Source organism: Micrasema longulum, unplaced genomic scaffold, assembly GCF_059751315.1.
Source record: "Micrasema longulum isolate JH-2025_06_02 unplaced genomic scaffold, ASM5975131v1 h1tg000615l, whole genome shotgun sequence".
Lineage (NCBI taxonomy): Eukaryota > Metazoa > Arthropoda > Insecta > Trichoptera > Brachycentridae > Micrasema > Micrasema longulum.
Window position 1 is genome coordinate 1 of NW_028277811.1, and position 17,097 is coordinate 17,097.

The following is a 17,097-nucleotide window of genomic DNA, read 5'->3' on the forward strand; positions in this document are numbered from 1 at the left end:
TCGACTTTATTGCAAGTAGTATGGTCATACCCGCCTCCATCTGCACATGAATATGTAGAGGATTTAGACATAACATTGTTTCTATTGCTGTTGTTGGAGTAGAGCACATTGGTCCAGTGGCAATGTTTCAGATCATTCTTTGTAGGCTGGATAATGAACCACTGCATACCTTTTGTTGGATTTTATTATGCCAAGCGATGCATTTAATATGCGGCCATAGGTTTTACTATGGTTGCATATATCCAAAGTGCAGCCTTTGGTTTAAGGTCGCATTTTCAACCTACCATGCGGAAGCTAGTGACATTTAACATCCTTGGAAAAGTTTGTAGTCTTATCAAAAAGAGTAGGGGGCTCAGAAGAGTAGCTAACTTCCTTCTCTTGGTGAAAGAGACTTTAATTGTTTTGCTGTCGTTGACAGAAAATTTGGTATTCTTACACCAGTTTTCAATATTTTTCAAGAAAACCTGCATGAGACTTCATACGGTTCTTGGGCATTTACCTACAATCGAAACCACCGAGTCATCAGCATATCCTTGATTCACAAACTGTGCATCATTAATCTCTTACAGTAGATTTTCAACCACAATCTGCCATTCAAGTGGTGATAGAACACTTTCTTGAGGTCAGCTCCTTGTAAGAGATATTTCTATGGCGGCATCTAGAAGTGTCGTCCTGACCATTCTGTTTGATAACATTGACTCAATTCATTTTACAATTGGCGAATCAACTCCTCATTTCATTATTCTACCAGTGATGACTTCAGTTGTGGTGTAATCAAAAGCTTCCTCGATGTCCAGAAAGACACAGATGGCAATTTTTTATCATCAAGTACCTTCTCTATTATGTCAGTTACTGCAAGTAGTGCAGTTTCTGTGGACTTGCCTTTTTGATAAGCATGTTGATTAATATGAAGAAGTGTCACTTTTAGAGTAATCTATGTCATGTGAATAGTAATCACCTTCTCCATTGTTTTGAAGGAAAGAGATGAGACTTATTGGTATGTAGTACTCAGGCTAGACATCATTTAAACTACTGAGTATTTGAAAAATGCATACTAAATCTGCATTAAATCAACCTTTTGAAAGACTCAATAGATTGAGAAAAAGTTCCATATTGGTATAATTAAAGTTGTCTCTTATAATTCCTACTTCGTAAGCAATTTTTCTTGCTGAACTAATTCGGTTCGAAATTCGATTCGACAACTCACAGACGACAACTCGTGACGACACTGGCAAAGTTATTTAAAAATTACGTAACTTTAAAAAATCGTAATTATAAATCGTATATTATCTTTCTTTATTTTGGCTAATTTCGATAATCTATTTTTTTCTTAAATACTACTTACTTTCCTCATAACTATTTCTGTGTTATTTTGCCATGTGTCGTTCGCATAAAAAAGGCCATGTGGGAACCATCATTAATGTTTATCATCGTTTTCATGTTTTTTTGTTTGTTTTAGAGTTCTTTTGATATACTGGATAGGTTTGGTTTTCTTAGTAACTCTAAGTGTATATGCTGGAATACTGATGTACGCTGTGTACTATGGATGTGATCCAATCGACCGAAAGGTAATATTTTTATTTTTATTTCTCTAAAGTTCACGGAACAGATACCTTTTGCGTATATTATATTATGGTATTTCGCACATCTATGGGAAGGTACACAAATTTAAAGTTTTAAAATTCATCTTTGCAGTCTCAATCCGATAGGTTTGCATAATAGTTCAGCATCTCGTCCTTCACTGAACTCTATTCTTTGAAGCCCACTTCAGATCAACATTTGAGGAGCAGTTCATATCCTCGCACGCTTGTTCTAAATACTTCCGTCGGGTATACCCTTTGTGATTAGTCCACTCAGCCATCTCTCTATTATGTTATAGAGGACACCCTCATGGTGCATAACTGTATCATTGGACGATCCATTGGGCTCGCCTCTGAGACGGTGCCTTCTTTTTCGATTCCGTTAAAAACTTCGCCATTAGTGATATGGTCTCTCTAGAAAATTTCAAATGCCATTCTGTAGCACCACATCTCAAAGACCTCTAGTCTATTTTTATCGCTTTCGGTAAGGCACCATGTCATACAGTCGTTCCACACATAAGTCTTGGCAAATTTCTTGCGCAGCTTTAGGTCTATGTTGGTTGAATCGAAAATCTTTGATTTTTTGCTAAACGCATGCCTTGCTTGATCTATGCGGCTGTCGACTTCTTTTTTTGTTCTACACCCCAGGTGATCTTGCTTCCTAAGTAAGAAAACTCTTTCGTGTTTTTCAATGTTGATCGTAACATTACTATATACACTCGTTTGCAGCTCATTACAGCCCACAGTCATCACTTTAGTTTTGTGTCTGTTTATTTTCATGTTTCGTTCAGTATTTAGTACATTATCCGTGGCTGTCAGACCTTCAAAGAGTTCTTTTTTAGTTTTAACAATAATATACGCATGAAAATCCCAAAATTATCGCAATAAACCATTCTACGAGTATGTCAATAAAACACTAAGCAAAAAACATCTGTAGCCCGAGATACACTATTTTAATATGCACTATTATTATCAATATAATATTTTTTTGACAGTGGAAGTTCTTTATAAATGAAATTGAAATTTTTGCTGGAAGTTCATAAAATTATTGTGTATTTTTTTAATAAATACTATCATAGTTTATGAATTGTATTGATAGAAAATTAATTTAAGAGTCTTCTTCGCTAGAGAAACCTGTTCTAAGGTAGACATATTTCACATGCACTTTTTTATTTCTTCAATCTAATTAAACAGAAACACCTGAAACATTATTAAATAATTTATCCCTAGAATCATGAACTCTCTGAATTTTTATCTTAATATACATTTTTATCTTTTTTTCTTTCTTTGGTTCCTCTTTGTCTCTCCTTCCAAACTAACTATCTGTTTCCACATTCCTCGTCCTTTAATCTGAATAACTTTATGTACTTTACAAAAAAAGTTAATATGAGCAAGCTTTATCTCCCAATCAAAAACAGCTGTTAATTTTAATTTATTGGGTTTTTATTTATGTATGTGTCTTTTGATTTATATTCAGGTTTTAAAGTACAAAATTTCGACCAACTCATCTTTTGACCAGCCTGTTTTTTGGTTGGCTGGAAGATATTGCTTTTAGCAATAAGTCCGCCAAAGTACGTTGTAAGTTTTAAATTAATAAATAATTGGCTTAGGCCAGATTTTGTTTTTTTAAAACTATTTTTGTTTTTATTTACTTATTTATTAACGGCCTAAGACAATTGCATCGTTTACATACATGTATTTAAACAAAAAAGAATTTATACGTATAGAAAATTATACTCAAAGCTAAAGACAGAAAATAAGGACAATATATTAGAGCAAAGGTTTAGTAAAATGGTCTTACTGTTGGCGTCTCTCAGTTTAGCCATCGTATACTCTTACACCTACATTCTTCTTGACATTTATTCATATAAAGGTACCTATAACAAAAAATAAATAACTTATCCCTAACTTTATGATGCAAAGGGATTTGCAAAACGCAGGAAGATTTAGCCCAAGAAATTTCAAGTTCCTGGAAGAGTTTACTAGTCTACACATTCTTGACATTGGAAATTAAAGACATGATTTGTAAGATTTGACATGCAAAAGATTATTGTTTCCAGTGATACGGGAGGAAACATGGAAGGAGATTGTTTGTAACAAAGAAGGGACATCATTTATTGAGTTCAGTATTTAAAAAATACATATAAGGTCTTCTCTGTTCTACGGTTCTCCAATGAAGGCATTTGTAAACGTTTTTCTATGTCATCGTCAGAAAAGGTTCTTATTTCTAAGCCGAGCAACCATGCGACTCTTCTCAGAAAATGATATGTTTAATTGTTATCCATAGAGAAGCATTAGGGTCAAAGCACCAGTAAATGACCACCCCCCAGTAAATGACCATTGGTTAATAAAACACAATATTATAAGAATTGCTACATCTGTCCAGTCAAAAAACTTTTAACACTAGAAACTATGGCAACACCTTTTGGTAAGAAACAAATCTATCAGTTTTGAACTGTGAGTTGTCAAAAGGTAATCAAAAGGCATCTTCCCGTTATTGTTCTGAGATTGACAGAATTTTTATAAGGAAAGGTGTGGTAAGTGTTTTATTTGATGCTATTTCTTACGCAATTCTTTGAATATATCCATATTCTAATGTGTTAGGGTGTTTCATAATGTTATGATGTAACTAAATCTGAGTATTATTTTTACTGGGGTAGTAGTGGTCATTCACTGGTGATTCTGCTATTTTTTTACAGTAATATTAATTTTAAATGTAATACTCGTATTTCAATAGAAAACTAAAAGTACTTTTAAAAAATAATGAGTTTTTTATTGTTTTCTTTTATTTTGTACGCTTAAATAATGAAATTTATACCTTTAATGTGGATTTCACTACAAGCTGAACCTTAAACGGTCATTCATTGGTGCTTTGACCCTATTAATTTGGGAGAAAAATAATCCTTGCAATTGTTACCAAATGTTGTGTTTAAGAGGGATATATTGCTAATGATATTATTTCTTGCCCTTGTTTTTATATTCCTGTCTCTGAGCCGAGAGATGACAATGTCCATCTCCAAATCTGTCTAAAAGACATCGTCAAGGTGCACATTATTTTACAAGCAGGAATTCCACAGTGGATTGTAGCTTCCCAAAATAGTATAATGGTCAATTTAATTTCCCGTTTAATTAAATATTGATTTTCGATTACAGGTGGTTTCCAGAGCTGACCAAATGTACCCATATTACGTTCTAGATAAAATTGGGTACATTCCGGCATTACCTGGGCTATTTTTGGCCGGAGTATTTAGTGCCGCTTTAAGGTATTACCGACAAACAGGAAAAAACATATAACATAAGAAATCAAACACTGATCTGAGACTACTGAACGCTTTATTTTATTTTTACAAATATAAAAACAAAAATTTCGTGACAATTGTTTCACCTTGATAAGTTGGATTGAATGTCCTTATATAGTTATATAATTCAAGTTACTTTTGTAAAAAATAAAAATAATTTTACCAACTATAGCACATTAATTATAATGAGGAATTCCACTGTTTTCTAATTATTTTTTTTCTATTGGCGTACTATTTAACTAATTTTAAAAAAAAATGTTTTTTGTGCATTATTTACAAAGATATGATTTTTTAAAGTTACATTTATCAAATACCGTGCCAAATGACTGTAATCAGTGTGTCACTTTTCAGTAGTGACGTCATGAAACGGTTGGCGTTCTTACTTTCACTTACCGCGGTAAGTTGTTTTTCTCCAGCCAATAACTTCTAAGAATCAATGGAATATTGCTTTGATTACTTCATTTGGTTGATCGTAATTTGCTCATTTCTATGTTCTGGTTGTTTTTACGAACGTTTCGATTTAGAAAAACCTAGAAAATTGACATAATCTCTGGTTGAAATGTCAAATTATACTCTTTTTTTCTATGGTCAAAACGTTCCTTACAAGGTGCGGGGGCTTTAGAGCGGAAACCGAAAATACTACACGTAGATATAAGGAGTGTCGTCATTATTTACGATTTTAAAATGAATACTATTTTTAACATTTTTCATTTATTTTTGCGTGCGTTTTTGAGATATTTCATCCTACTCCAAAATTTTTAAATATTTACGTGTACACGAAAACATTTTAAAAATTTAATTCCGGGTTGGGCTGGAATTCCTCATTGTGGGAAAAACCAATAGTTAGGGGCAAGTCTAAGTGTTTAATATATAATGGGGAATTTAGGTATTTACATATTTCGTAACCAGCTATTTAGAACACATAAGATCCTTTAAAAACATAAATAAAAAACATGATTCTCAATTTGCCAATCACTTAATTAAAAATAATCATAAAATTAATATCTCAAATAAACCAATTCCATTTCACATTGAAAGCAAAGGGCGTAAACTTAATATAATTGAACAATTGGAAATTAATAAATATCTAAACAACCTTAATATAGTTGTTCTTCTCTCGGTTAGTTTTAACAAATTTTAAGTATTTAATAGGAAGTGGAGAGGATTTGCAACTAATCGTCTCTAGAATGTATGATGTATGCCTGGAGAGCGAATTGACGATGAACGAAAGTAAGTCAAAAGTACTGGTATTTGAAAGGAGAAGTGAGGTTACTGACTGCATAATAAATGTTAGCAATGAATTTCTTAAACAAGTTAAAGAATTTGTGTTTCTGAAGAGTATGTTTTCAAGAGATGGAAGAATAGAAAAAGATGTTGAAAGGAGAGTGAATGCGGGCAGCAAAATGAACGGCGTACTAAGTCCAATAATTGCCAGTAAAAATATGTCAATCAAAGCTAAACTGGCAGTGCACAACAGAGTTTTAGTCCTAACACTTATGTATCGAAGTAAAACATAGAACTGGCAGAGTAAGGATGAAAGCCGAGTGAACGCGGTTTAAATGCGATCTCTTCGACGAATGTGTGAGAAATCAATGTATGACAGGGTTTCGAATGATGAAATCAGGCGAGAGTGTAACTCTGAGTCAAATATAACTGATAAGATTAAGAAAGGGTACCTGATATGGTTTGGTCATGTAGAACGAATGGACGACGAAAGAATCATAAAACAAGCATATATTTACAAATTACAACAGGGATGGAGAATACCTTAGAAAAAGGAAAATGGAAGTCTAGGCATCTACAGGGCTTATGACCTATCATTGGCTGGTTTAAGAGGCCATTTTATACACTGTGTAACATTCACCATTTTGCCTATGTTTGAACATCCATATTTCTTCATTTCTTCTATTTGTTGATTCCAAATATTGTAACAAGCATATATGGCGAAAAGGAACGGTAACGTGAGACGAGGACGACCAAGAAAGACGTAGCATGATCGGATCTTAAGTCTGGTCATGTCAAAAGCAGACAGAACCAAAGGGCATGTAAGACAAGATGTTTGAATGTGAAAAAATCTAGGTATATATGCCAGGATAGACGTGTTTGGCAGTCAATTCTATCTGCCACCCCTGGTACCCTGGCGTGATGGTAGCAGTAGTAGTATTGTTAGTAAATTAATATCTGATTCCGAGTTTAAAGATGACGCATCTTAAAAAAATAAATTTGAAATTTTTCAAGAGTATTTTGGTGTAAACTTTACTACAGAGTCCATATACGAGTAGTTTGAACGGAAATATGAATAATTATTTCACTCAATTTTTAAAAAGTGTAAGAAAATGTTTTTTGCATTTTTTATAGGTACTTATATAGGTACAAAGTAAACAATTTTACGTAAAGCAAAACTCGTTTTTTAAAAGCACATTAATTATTGATGTCAATGCATACCTACACAATTTATGCGCTGTCGCCTACACTCATTTAAACATGTGTATTGACGCCCCATGGGCTTTGGAAAAAAATATATTAATCGGAACTTTTTGATCGTTTTCAGCTCATTGTCCGCTATTTTAAATACGCTTGCTGGAACTGTATATGAAGACTACATAAAGAAGAAGAACTCTTCTGAGGAAAAAGCCAACATGATTATGAAATCGATAGTTGTGATTTTTGGGGCATTTTCCGTACTCATGGTTTTCATGGCAGAAAAAATGGGAAAAGTAATTTCTGTACGTAACAAACTTTTAATCAACTTTTAATCAACACTTTGAAAACATTTTATATTTCTTTGATGTGCGGACATAAGAGAATAACTACAAAAGTTTAACTTTTCAGGAATGCAAAAAAATATTATGAACCCAATTATTTAGCTGATAAACTCCTATTTTTCTAAATGGATTATTATTTAATTAAAGATAACTTCATCTGTGTTTCCATAGTTTAGTAATTTGTACAAATAACATAAATATTCCAGATATACCACTTAAATCATTCAAATGGGACAGAAATAAGTATATCTACTTATACTATTTGGTTTACACACTGTGTAACATTCACCATTCTCCCCATATTTGAACATCTACTCGTATATTCCTTTAATTCTTTTATCTGTTGATGTTTGTGAAGTCAAAGAGATGAAACCTTTATTGAATTATTTCAACTATATACTAGGCAATGCCTGTATTTTAATTATTTTTAAAAAATTCTGTACTTCTTCATAGACCAGGTGAATTTATCAACAATATTTTGAGTTTGTCCAAATTGTTGTATACAAGGACTGGATTCAACTTCCAGAGGAGCTGTTAATATTAACATATTACCACACAGATGTAAAACATTTAGAGTGATATTTGTGAAGTAAAAGAGCTGAAACCTTTATTTATGCTTATTTAGATTTATCAACAGATGAAAGAATTGAAGAAATATAGATGTTTAAATATGGGCAGGATGGTGAATGTTACACAGTCTGTAAAGTGGCCACTTAAACCAGCCAACGACAGGTCATAAGCCCTAGATTTATATATTACATTCTCTAAAATGTTTTTTATCTCTGTTGTTAAATGCAAATATTAACAGCTCCCCTGGGAGTTGAATCCAGTCATTGTCTACAAAAATTTGGAAAAACTCCAAATATTGTTTTTTATTTTATTTAATATTTCATTGCACGTACAATATTTACAGTTTTTTGCAGTGCTATAAACGAATGGCTATAATTTTATTTCACTCCAAATATCCTCAGTAAAATCGTTGCTAACAGTTTAAACAACCTCCTGAAAAAATTTCGTCATGTGACATTTAAGGTTTTTTACTATTAAAAGACTGTGGTAAATAATCCTTTTGCGCGCAGTGATGTAACATTGTGTTACCACTAGTAAAAGACGGAATATTCTAATGTTCAAACATTTGAAAAAAAACCATGGAGACATACTGTTTAATAATCATTTTTCTACAATTTACGCAAATAAACATATAATTTAGCCCTGTTATAACAAAAAAATCAAATCACAAATACGTTGCTCATATTACGCGCGTGCGTCCCCCATCACTGTCATCAACCGACTGAAGACTGGATCTGTTTTATCCAACACCCGCCGCAGAACAGCGTCTCTGTCTTTTTTTGTTAAGACTTTTATCTTCGTGCTCTCTCTTGTATACGGTATCTGTATAGATGTGTTACTGAATTAGCGGACATTCATTCTTCGCGTACCAAGAATAAATATTTTTTGTATTAAAAGTTAGCATAGCAATACAAGTTTTATTTTCCAAATCGGGTGTGAAAATGTCCAATTAAAGATTACAAAAAATATGAATTCATCATTTAAAAAAATAAGAGAGATATATCAAATATTGTGTCCTAAGTCAACTAGTGTGACATCACAGCCACACAAGAGTTAAAACAAGATCTTTTATTATATTACATATTACATTTTATTACATATTTCATTAGTACGAAATATTCCCAATCAGCAAAAGTGTGGTATGAGGGGATATTATATAAAATAACACAATAGTTTTAATAAAAATTCAATAAAATAACATCACATATCACTCGTCACACGGGCTGTAAAAACTGTTTTATTTAGGTGCTTTTTTTTAAGTACGTACATGTTTTGTATATTTTTTAGATCATTAGAAAATGAATTGTAAAAATTTATTGCTGTATACAAAAAACTGTTTCGTTTTCTGTTGGTCCTAGGTTGTTCGCAAGTTAAAAAGTTAAATTATTTGATGCTCTTGTATTTATTTTATGTATGTTGTAGTTAGAATTAAGTTTAATATTTGTCTTTATTTTATTATTTTTCATCATTTTTTTTTTTCAAGAAATCCCGTTAGAAAAACTCAATGTATTAAAAAACTTCCTTCTCTTTCTTGTTTGCTTAAATCTCTTAAATTTCCAGGTTGGCTATACGATTTCTTCCATCACGGGCGCTCCAATATTCTCTCTATTTTTGCTGGGAATGTTGGTACCCTCTGCAAATACTAAAGGCGCCCTCACCGGAGCTTGCAGCGGGATGGTGTTCCTGTGCTGGCTCGCCATAGGGTCTACCATGGCCAATGTCCGTGCGGCACACGAACCTGTGTACCCTGGGGTACCCAACACTTGCGAACACCATTATGGCGATGAATTTTCCATGCAATCCAATATTACTCAAAAGTACGTATGTAGTATATCTATGTAGGAGTATCAAGCGGGGGCGATTCAGTTGGCAGGGCCATAATGTGCTTTGGATGTCCCAGGGCCCGTTTTACAATAGGAAGTTAACAGCGTCATCTTCAATAGGGAAATATTTTTTTTTCACGGTTTTAAATACTGTACAGTCAAAAAACAAAATGGTTTACTTGTCAGTAGCATAGCAGTAGCATACATGCCCTTAATACGTCATGATTCTTGTTTATTTTTAGCTTTGTTCCAAACTGTTATACCCTATGGTGGTAAAAAAGATCAGTTATAAGGCTTGCTACGGTTGACTCTGGTTTATTATAAATACTTATTATAATGGCTGTTTATTTTTAAATGTTATTCATTGTTTTTATAAATGTAAATAATATTATTAAGTCAGTATAAATATAATCTTCACCAACAAGCTACAAAAAGTGGCTTGGTGGGATTTTAGTTTTAGTAAAAATGTAACAAGTGATTTTTTTTTAAAATTGTAAAAATGTATAATTATGCTATTAAATAAAAAAATAAAAAAAACTGTTGTTAGAGAGCGACTGTTTACAAGGAGAGACAAATCTAGAATGACTTGCCAAGCTGTGTGGGCATACAGACGACTGCAGATATATCGTTGTTACCAACAATATTCACTGTTTTCACAAAAATACTATTATCGCAGTTTTATGGCTGGCTGTTTTCTGTAAAACTACTTTCTATTTTGACAGGTCCCAGTGAATTAGTTATTTATTTATTTTATTAAAATATACGGCAAAAATGCATTTTACAACAATTATAGTATAAACGTATTTGGTTAAATTAACGCATGCAATATTTTTTACCCGAGATTTAAAAACAAAAATTAAACCTTAAAATTGTAAAACACATTCAGTAAAAGTTTTTTGTTTTTTTTTTTTATTAAATCAAATATCAGTTATCGCCGTCCAAGGCCAGGTCTTTGGAGCTTGGCCACTTAGTGGAAGTCAAGAGTTCTTATTTTGCTAAATTTCTCCTTCGAAGCCCAGATCTGTAAAGTACCAGAGAGCTCTTAACATCCTCAGTAGCTCAATCACAAATAACTATCGACGGGCTAATAAGCGACGTGATAACAATTTCTCACTATGGTTGTTTATCGTATTCGCGATCACAATGCAACATTCGTGAACACCTCATATTGAATTTTAAAACATTTCAATTTCGCATATTTGAATTTCACCGGTGTAAAAATGGAAAATATTCCAAAACTTAGTTTTTCATTTATTGATTATTTATCATGTTATTTACTGCATTTAGCCGGCGGCGGCGGTCGGCAAGCCAAATGTCAAAAAAAGCAGTCGCCATAGTACCTAATTGTAATTGAATAGTAATTAAATTGTAACCTTTTTCTATTAGATACTCCTTACTATTTTGGAAATGCAATATCTTGTATTATTTTTTTTAGTAAACGCCAATATTTCGCCGGTGAACTGTATTTATTTACGAGGAAAACAAAACACAAACCGACACGAGCGTTGATTTAGAGATTACACACGCGTTGATTTATGACTGCGATAACTAAAGCATGATCATTATTGCTCATTGTGATCGTTCAAACGCTTAGCATGTTTTTAAGCACGTCAATAGTTATTTGTGATTGAACTACAGGCTTAACCTGTGGTCCCGCGAGGGTGCGGCTTTTTTTATTATATAAAGCATCACATTCACATAGAATACCTACGTTTAGGTGTTTCGTCATGTGCACTGCAAAAACTACCGAACGATTTAAGTTTCACTCGTCTTTTATTTCTATATTAAATTACAATTAACGTCCACTGAGAATTATTACAATCAAACCTTTTTTTCAGTATTACAGACTACACAGAAGATGATACATTTATACTGTTTAGAATTTCATTTATGTATCTCTTTATGTGTGGTACTTTGGTTGCTGTTGTGATCGGTTTGGCGGTGAGCTACCTAACTGGGAGCCAAGACTTGTCAATACTTGATCCGAAGCTCATCTCTCCACCCATCAGAAGATTCTTACCGAGGAAAATGATGGACGACTACCAAAGGCAGCAAATTCAACTAATGACAGAAATGAAAGACATAGTCCTGAATAAAGATTAAAGTGCATTTATTTTTCATTTTATTTTATTTTTAATATTGCCGACCTAAGCTCTGACCCAGTGGTACAGAAAAAAATAATATTTTGAGAACAAAATTTATTTTCGTTTTATAAAGTTTTCTCCTGAAATAAAATGCAATTTGCATAAGCAGCAGAAAACCAGCGTATTCGCTCTCCATTTGAACTAAATTAATATCACACTGTCACACTTACCGACCTATTATATAAATATTTTTTTATTTTATTAATTTTTCACGCCCATATGTCTTTTACATACATGAAAGTCATATCAAATATGAGTACATTAAATTTAAAAAATACAATATAAAGCAACAAGAGATAGAACAGTGTTTAGAAGTAAAGTTGGTATAAAAAAAGAAGATGAGTATATAAACAACATTTAAAAAAAAATACAATATAAAGAAATAAGAGATAGGAACAGTGTTAAGAAGTATAGTTGGTATAAAAATAAAAATAAAAAGATGAGTATTAACAACATAAATTTAAGAAAATACAATTTAAAGTAATAAAATATAAAACTGTGTTTAGAAGTAACGTTGGTTTTAAAAAAAAAAAATATATAATATATGTATATATATATATATTTTTTAAATAGGCTAAAGAAATGCAGTTAAAGGTTTAAATTTTATATACTCTAAGGGTTTAAAGCCGCTAGGTACATAATGTTATAAAATATAATATGAACAGAATATTAAGTTCTATTTGATATGGAACATATACATTGATATTTAAAATTTACGAGACTCACTTATATAATTCAATAAACGTTTTAAATTTTTGTTTATATACCAATCCATTAAGATTTACTTAACAAGCTGTCTATTGTTTTAAAAAAATAACAATAAAAAATAAAAAATTTAAACTGTTTAGAAATGGCACTGGATTATTTGTAAGTAATTTGTAATTACCGCTTTTTACACAGTTTTTCGTAAAGTTTGTGAAATAACAATAAATCTCGTATCTGTAACTCGACTCTTCTGACCTAGCTACCGTAACAAGATAAAAGATAACATATTGAACTGTACATTCATTGACACAAATTGTACGTATCCTCATTAATTCTTTGTGGTTGGACTACTGACACCACAATCCGTGTAGAGAAACAATCATTTATCAATCACATCAAATATAGCCATAATGTTTAATAACTTGAATTAATTTTGTGAGACTTCCCATGGATTCGACGTAATTGGAGGATACTCATCATTACAACAGACAAAACGGGTGAGATTTATTTATTTATTCATATAAAGGTACATATTACAAAAAAAACGTACCCCTAACTCTCTGAGGCCAAGAGCCCAGTGTTGAGTTAGAATAAAACAAAGTAAAAAGTGGAAGCATGCATATTATTAAAGAATTCTACAAATAAAAATTACAACATCGAAATAAATTTTAATAAACATTTGGACAATACGTTTAATAGTACTAAATAATATAATTTTATACATTGTCTCGTAGCAATCTCCTGCAATGGCCTCTTTCCTTAGACAAAATCCAAACTTGTACACTTCCCCTAAAAATGCCTAAGATTGTATTTTTAACGTTTTATTTACATCACAATATTTTGAATATGTCTTAATGCTTCTTGCTAGGGGTGCATTTAAATCGCCGGGGAATTATGGAGATTGAAATTTATCGCAACAGAGAAGGAAAACCTTTTTGAGAAGATAATGTGGAAGACTAGGCATTTTTTAATTTATTTGGTAACAACAGATGGTTTTAAATCATCTTTTGGGAAATGGGAATCAAATTGGGATAGAGTGGGATCCGAACCGCGGACCTTTGAGCCGAGAGTCCGAGACAATAGCCACGGGACCACAACCCGATTAAAATCATCATCATTCCATGTCCGCGCCCTTTTTGAAACACTAAAATGAAACATTTTTCAGTGTGTATTAAGTTTATGTGCCTTTAAATGTGTTTATTTAATTATGATATCAAAATGTTGAATTGGTCAACTATATTATGAAAATCCCTCTCCTGCACTCTTCCACTCTATTTCCTCATCCCTTAACCTTCTTACGAGCTCTTTTTTTATTTTTCTCATGTGTTTTATAATATAGTATTTTTCTCTTTACTGTGTAACATGTTCTCTCATTATATTTGTGAAAAACGTTAACTGGATGTGTGTATTATTTTTTTATATTTTGTATTCTTACATAACAACTGTAGTTTTTCCTTTAATAAAAATAAAATATGGTGTTCAAAAAGAGCCTCCAGGCATCTCTGTTCGCTGCCAGCTAAGAAAAATTGCCAGAAAGAAAAAAAACTGTGATTAATAAATGAAACATATTTTGAGATTACAAATTCAAAAATGATAGTTAATAATTTAATCTGAGTTACCTTACAGATCTCAAGGCCATTGCTATACTGTATCGTACTTTATAATATAGAGTAGGTATTAACTTATCTAAATCGTAGCTTAGTTATACTGGCATAATAGTGTATAGTGTCATAACTTAAAACAGCATTTTCGAAAAGTAAAAAACAACCAATTTTGAATGAAAATCTTACAAAATTATGGAACTGAATTTTGTATAATTGATAAACAATATCGAAACGTAACAAATGGTAAATATTTTACAAATTTCGTATGCATCAAGTTATTTGAGGAATTTGTGATCTTAGATATAAGGCAATTATATATTTTTAAAATAATAATGTTTGTGAATGCAAATTATTCTACTAAATCCCAAAAGGAACACTCCCACACTACCAGAAGTCAAACACGACGATGGGTCATGGGGTCTATCACAAACTTTGAATTCGGGCAAAAAAAATCAGGTTTCTGGGCCCCAAAATATTTAATATGTTACATTGTAAAACCATGACCTGGATTCAATTTTAAAAATTGGTTATCGGAAAATTTACTCAAAATACATTCTTAAATAATAAATGGTATGAATTAATATTGTATAACTGTATAGTAAATTAACAGTAGGTACTAATGTTATTGTTTATTTTTGCAGAAAAATATCTGCCTTAAAACAGGTTGTACCTAGTTAAGCAGACTTGACATGATCCAGAGAAATCTATTAGCTAAGTGTGTATGTAGTAGATAAAGTAATTGTTAGTTTGTTAATAAACTGTGATTATATTATTATTATTTTTATCGTTTGTTTTTGTGGACCATTATAAATTAAATAAAATAAAAGCAAAAATGTGCCTGCAAAACCAGTAAGGATAGAGTATTTAAAACTATATTTTATTTTATTTCATTTGGGAAACCAGCAGTTCTACATGTCTGCATATTTATTGTAAACTACATATGTATTGTAACCAACCAATAAAAGATTTACGCCAATTGTACTAAGTTAGTAAGAAAAATAGTAGTTTATTTATATGTATAAATTTTTTTTTTTTTTTTTTGATTCTGAAAGAAGGTGCATATTTAAAAAATAAATAAACGGTTATTGTAAATGAGACGGGGTTAGAGCAGGGGTGCATGAAGAAAGAATAAGGAGTCGAAGGAAGATAGGTATACATATTTATTATACTAGTGTCTTTTAATTTACACGTGCATTTTAAGTGTCAATTTTAAATCAGATAGAGTGATATTTGTGTAGTCCATGTCTTTTAATTTGGTATTGTACACTGGAAAAGCCTTGTGAAAAAAAGCATTTTTTACATCCGATGTTTTACTTATTGGTACATAAAACAGGTACTACCTTCTACAAATCCTGGCTAGAACATGTATTATTATAAAACTAAGTAATTCTGCATAGTCAACTATTTCTGTCATAATTTTGTGAAGCAGTGATTGGTCCGCACACACTCTGCGGTATCGTAATAGTAATTTAATTGAATTATTATCATAATCATTCCATGTCCGCTCCCACGTTGGAGCATATGGTGTCCACGAAGATCCTCAAGGCATCTCTGTCAGCTGCCAGCTCCTGTACATCCTCCCAAGTCAGATTCGCGTCTCATAGTTTTGACATGAACTGCCGACAAACAGTCAGCAGTGGAGGTCCAGGACGTCGAGAACCTGATGCCTTGTAAAGTAGGCAAGCGCGGTTAAGGCTCTCAGGAGGCATCCGCAGTACATGACCAAGCCAACCGTATCGCCTCCGCTTGATGACAGTTGTTACCGGAGCTTGCTGCGTCCGTTCTCTAATTACTTTATTCCGCGCAAAGTCAAACCACCGCGTACCTGAAATTCTTCTGGGATACCCATTTTCAAAACTCAGTATTTTGCTATTTTGGGCCCTAGTGAGGTGCCACGATTCGCATTCATATGTGTTATGCAGGCGTTATATATCATTTGGTTTTTACTGAATAAATATTCGATCTCCAGACAGCCTTCATACTGTTGAATGTGGCGCCTGCTATTCCTAGCCGCACTCAAAGTTATTTTTTAAAGCTGCCATTTTTCGTAACATATACTCTCAGGTAGTTGAAACTCTACCCTTTCGATGACTTGATTTGACAGAGTCAGGGGATTTTCGGCATCAAGGCATGAAGTGTTATACATTACGTGGGTTTTTGAAATATTAACTTTTAAATCCATGCATGCGGAGTACCTATTTAATCTGTATTAAAAATAGAACATATGAAGTATTTCAAAATGTTGATTAACTGCATGAAGATTATATTTCTGTGTGTAATACAATCAGAATCTGGGACAATTGTTATCTATTTGTTGTATTATTGTAGGTAATAATCGTGTGAAAACGTTGAAGCATTTTTTTTTTAGTGTGGGTTTGCAATGCAACTTTTTATAGCCTCACGAAAAGAGTTATCACCTTACCTTGATGTTTAAGATACCCATAATTTGATGCAAACTTGCAATAAACAATAAAATAATAGAGCATGTAATGCACTTTAAGTTCTTGGGTGTTGAGATATCCAGCAGCAACGACCTCTATGAAGAAGTAAGAGAGCAAACAAACAAAGCCGCTGTTGTGGCTGGATGCTTAAGAAATTATGTATACA

The 17,097-nt window shown here is 32.3% G+C and overlaps 2 protein-coding genes across 3 annotated transcripts in view; both read left to right on the plus strand.

Moving 5' to 3' along the window:
• Positions 1-1,438: 1,438 nt before the first annotated feature.
• LOC148280098 (sodium-coupled monocarboxylate transporter 2-like) lies at positions 1,439-12,146 on the plus strand. Its single transcript, XM_088228933.1, has 5 exons — positions 1,439-1,568; positions 4,734-4,843; positions 7,431-7,605; positions 9,775-10,031; positions 11,876-12,146. The coding sequence occupies exons 1-5, from the start codon at positions 1,527-1,529 to the stop codon at positions 12,138-12,140; spliced, it is 849 nt and encodes a 282-aa protein (XP_088085059.1). The 5' UTR covers positions 1,439-1,526; the 3' UTR covers positions 12,141-12,146.
• A 1,097-nt stretch (positions 12,147-13,243) lies between these two features.
• LOC148280099 (sodium-coupled monocarboxylate transporter 2-like) overlaps positions 13,244-17,097 on the plus strand; it is a 41,932-nt gene continuing 38,078 nt past the window's right edge. Inside the window, exons 1-2 of one of the 2 annotated variants that reach the window (XM_088228923.1) lie at positions 13,261-13,383; positions 15,132-15,225. The gene's annotated coding sequence lies outside the window, so the exon portion shown is untranslated. Of the gene's footprint in view, positions 13,384-15,131; positions 15,226-17,097 lie in introns of both variants that reach the window. The other variant, XM_088228922.1, reaches the window with a different exon arrangement.

Coding starts and splice junctions, on each gene's coding strand:
- LOC148280098 (XM_088228933.1), top strand. CDS start 1,527: ATGTACGCTGTGTACTATGGATGTGATCCAATCGACCGAAAG. Junction 4,844..7,430: donor GTATTTAGTGCCGCTTTAAG/GTATTACCGACA, acceptor GATCGTTTTCAG/CTCATTGTCCGCTATTTTAA. Junction 10,032..11,875: donor CAATCCAATATTACTCAAAA/GTACGTATGTAG, acceptor CCTTTTTTTCAG/TATTACAGACTACACAGAAG.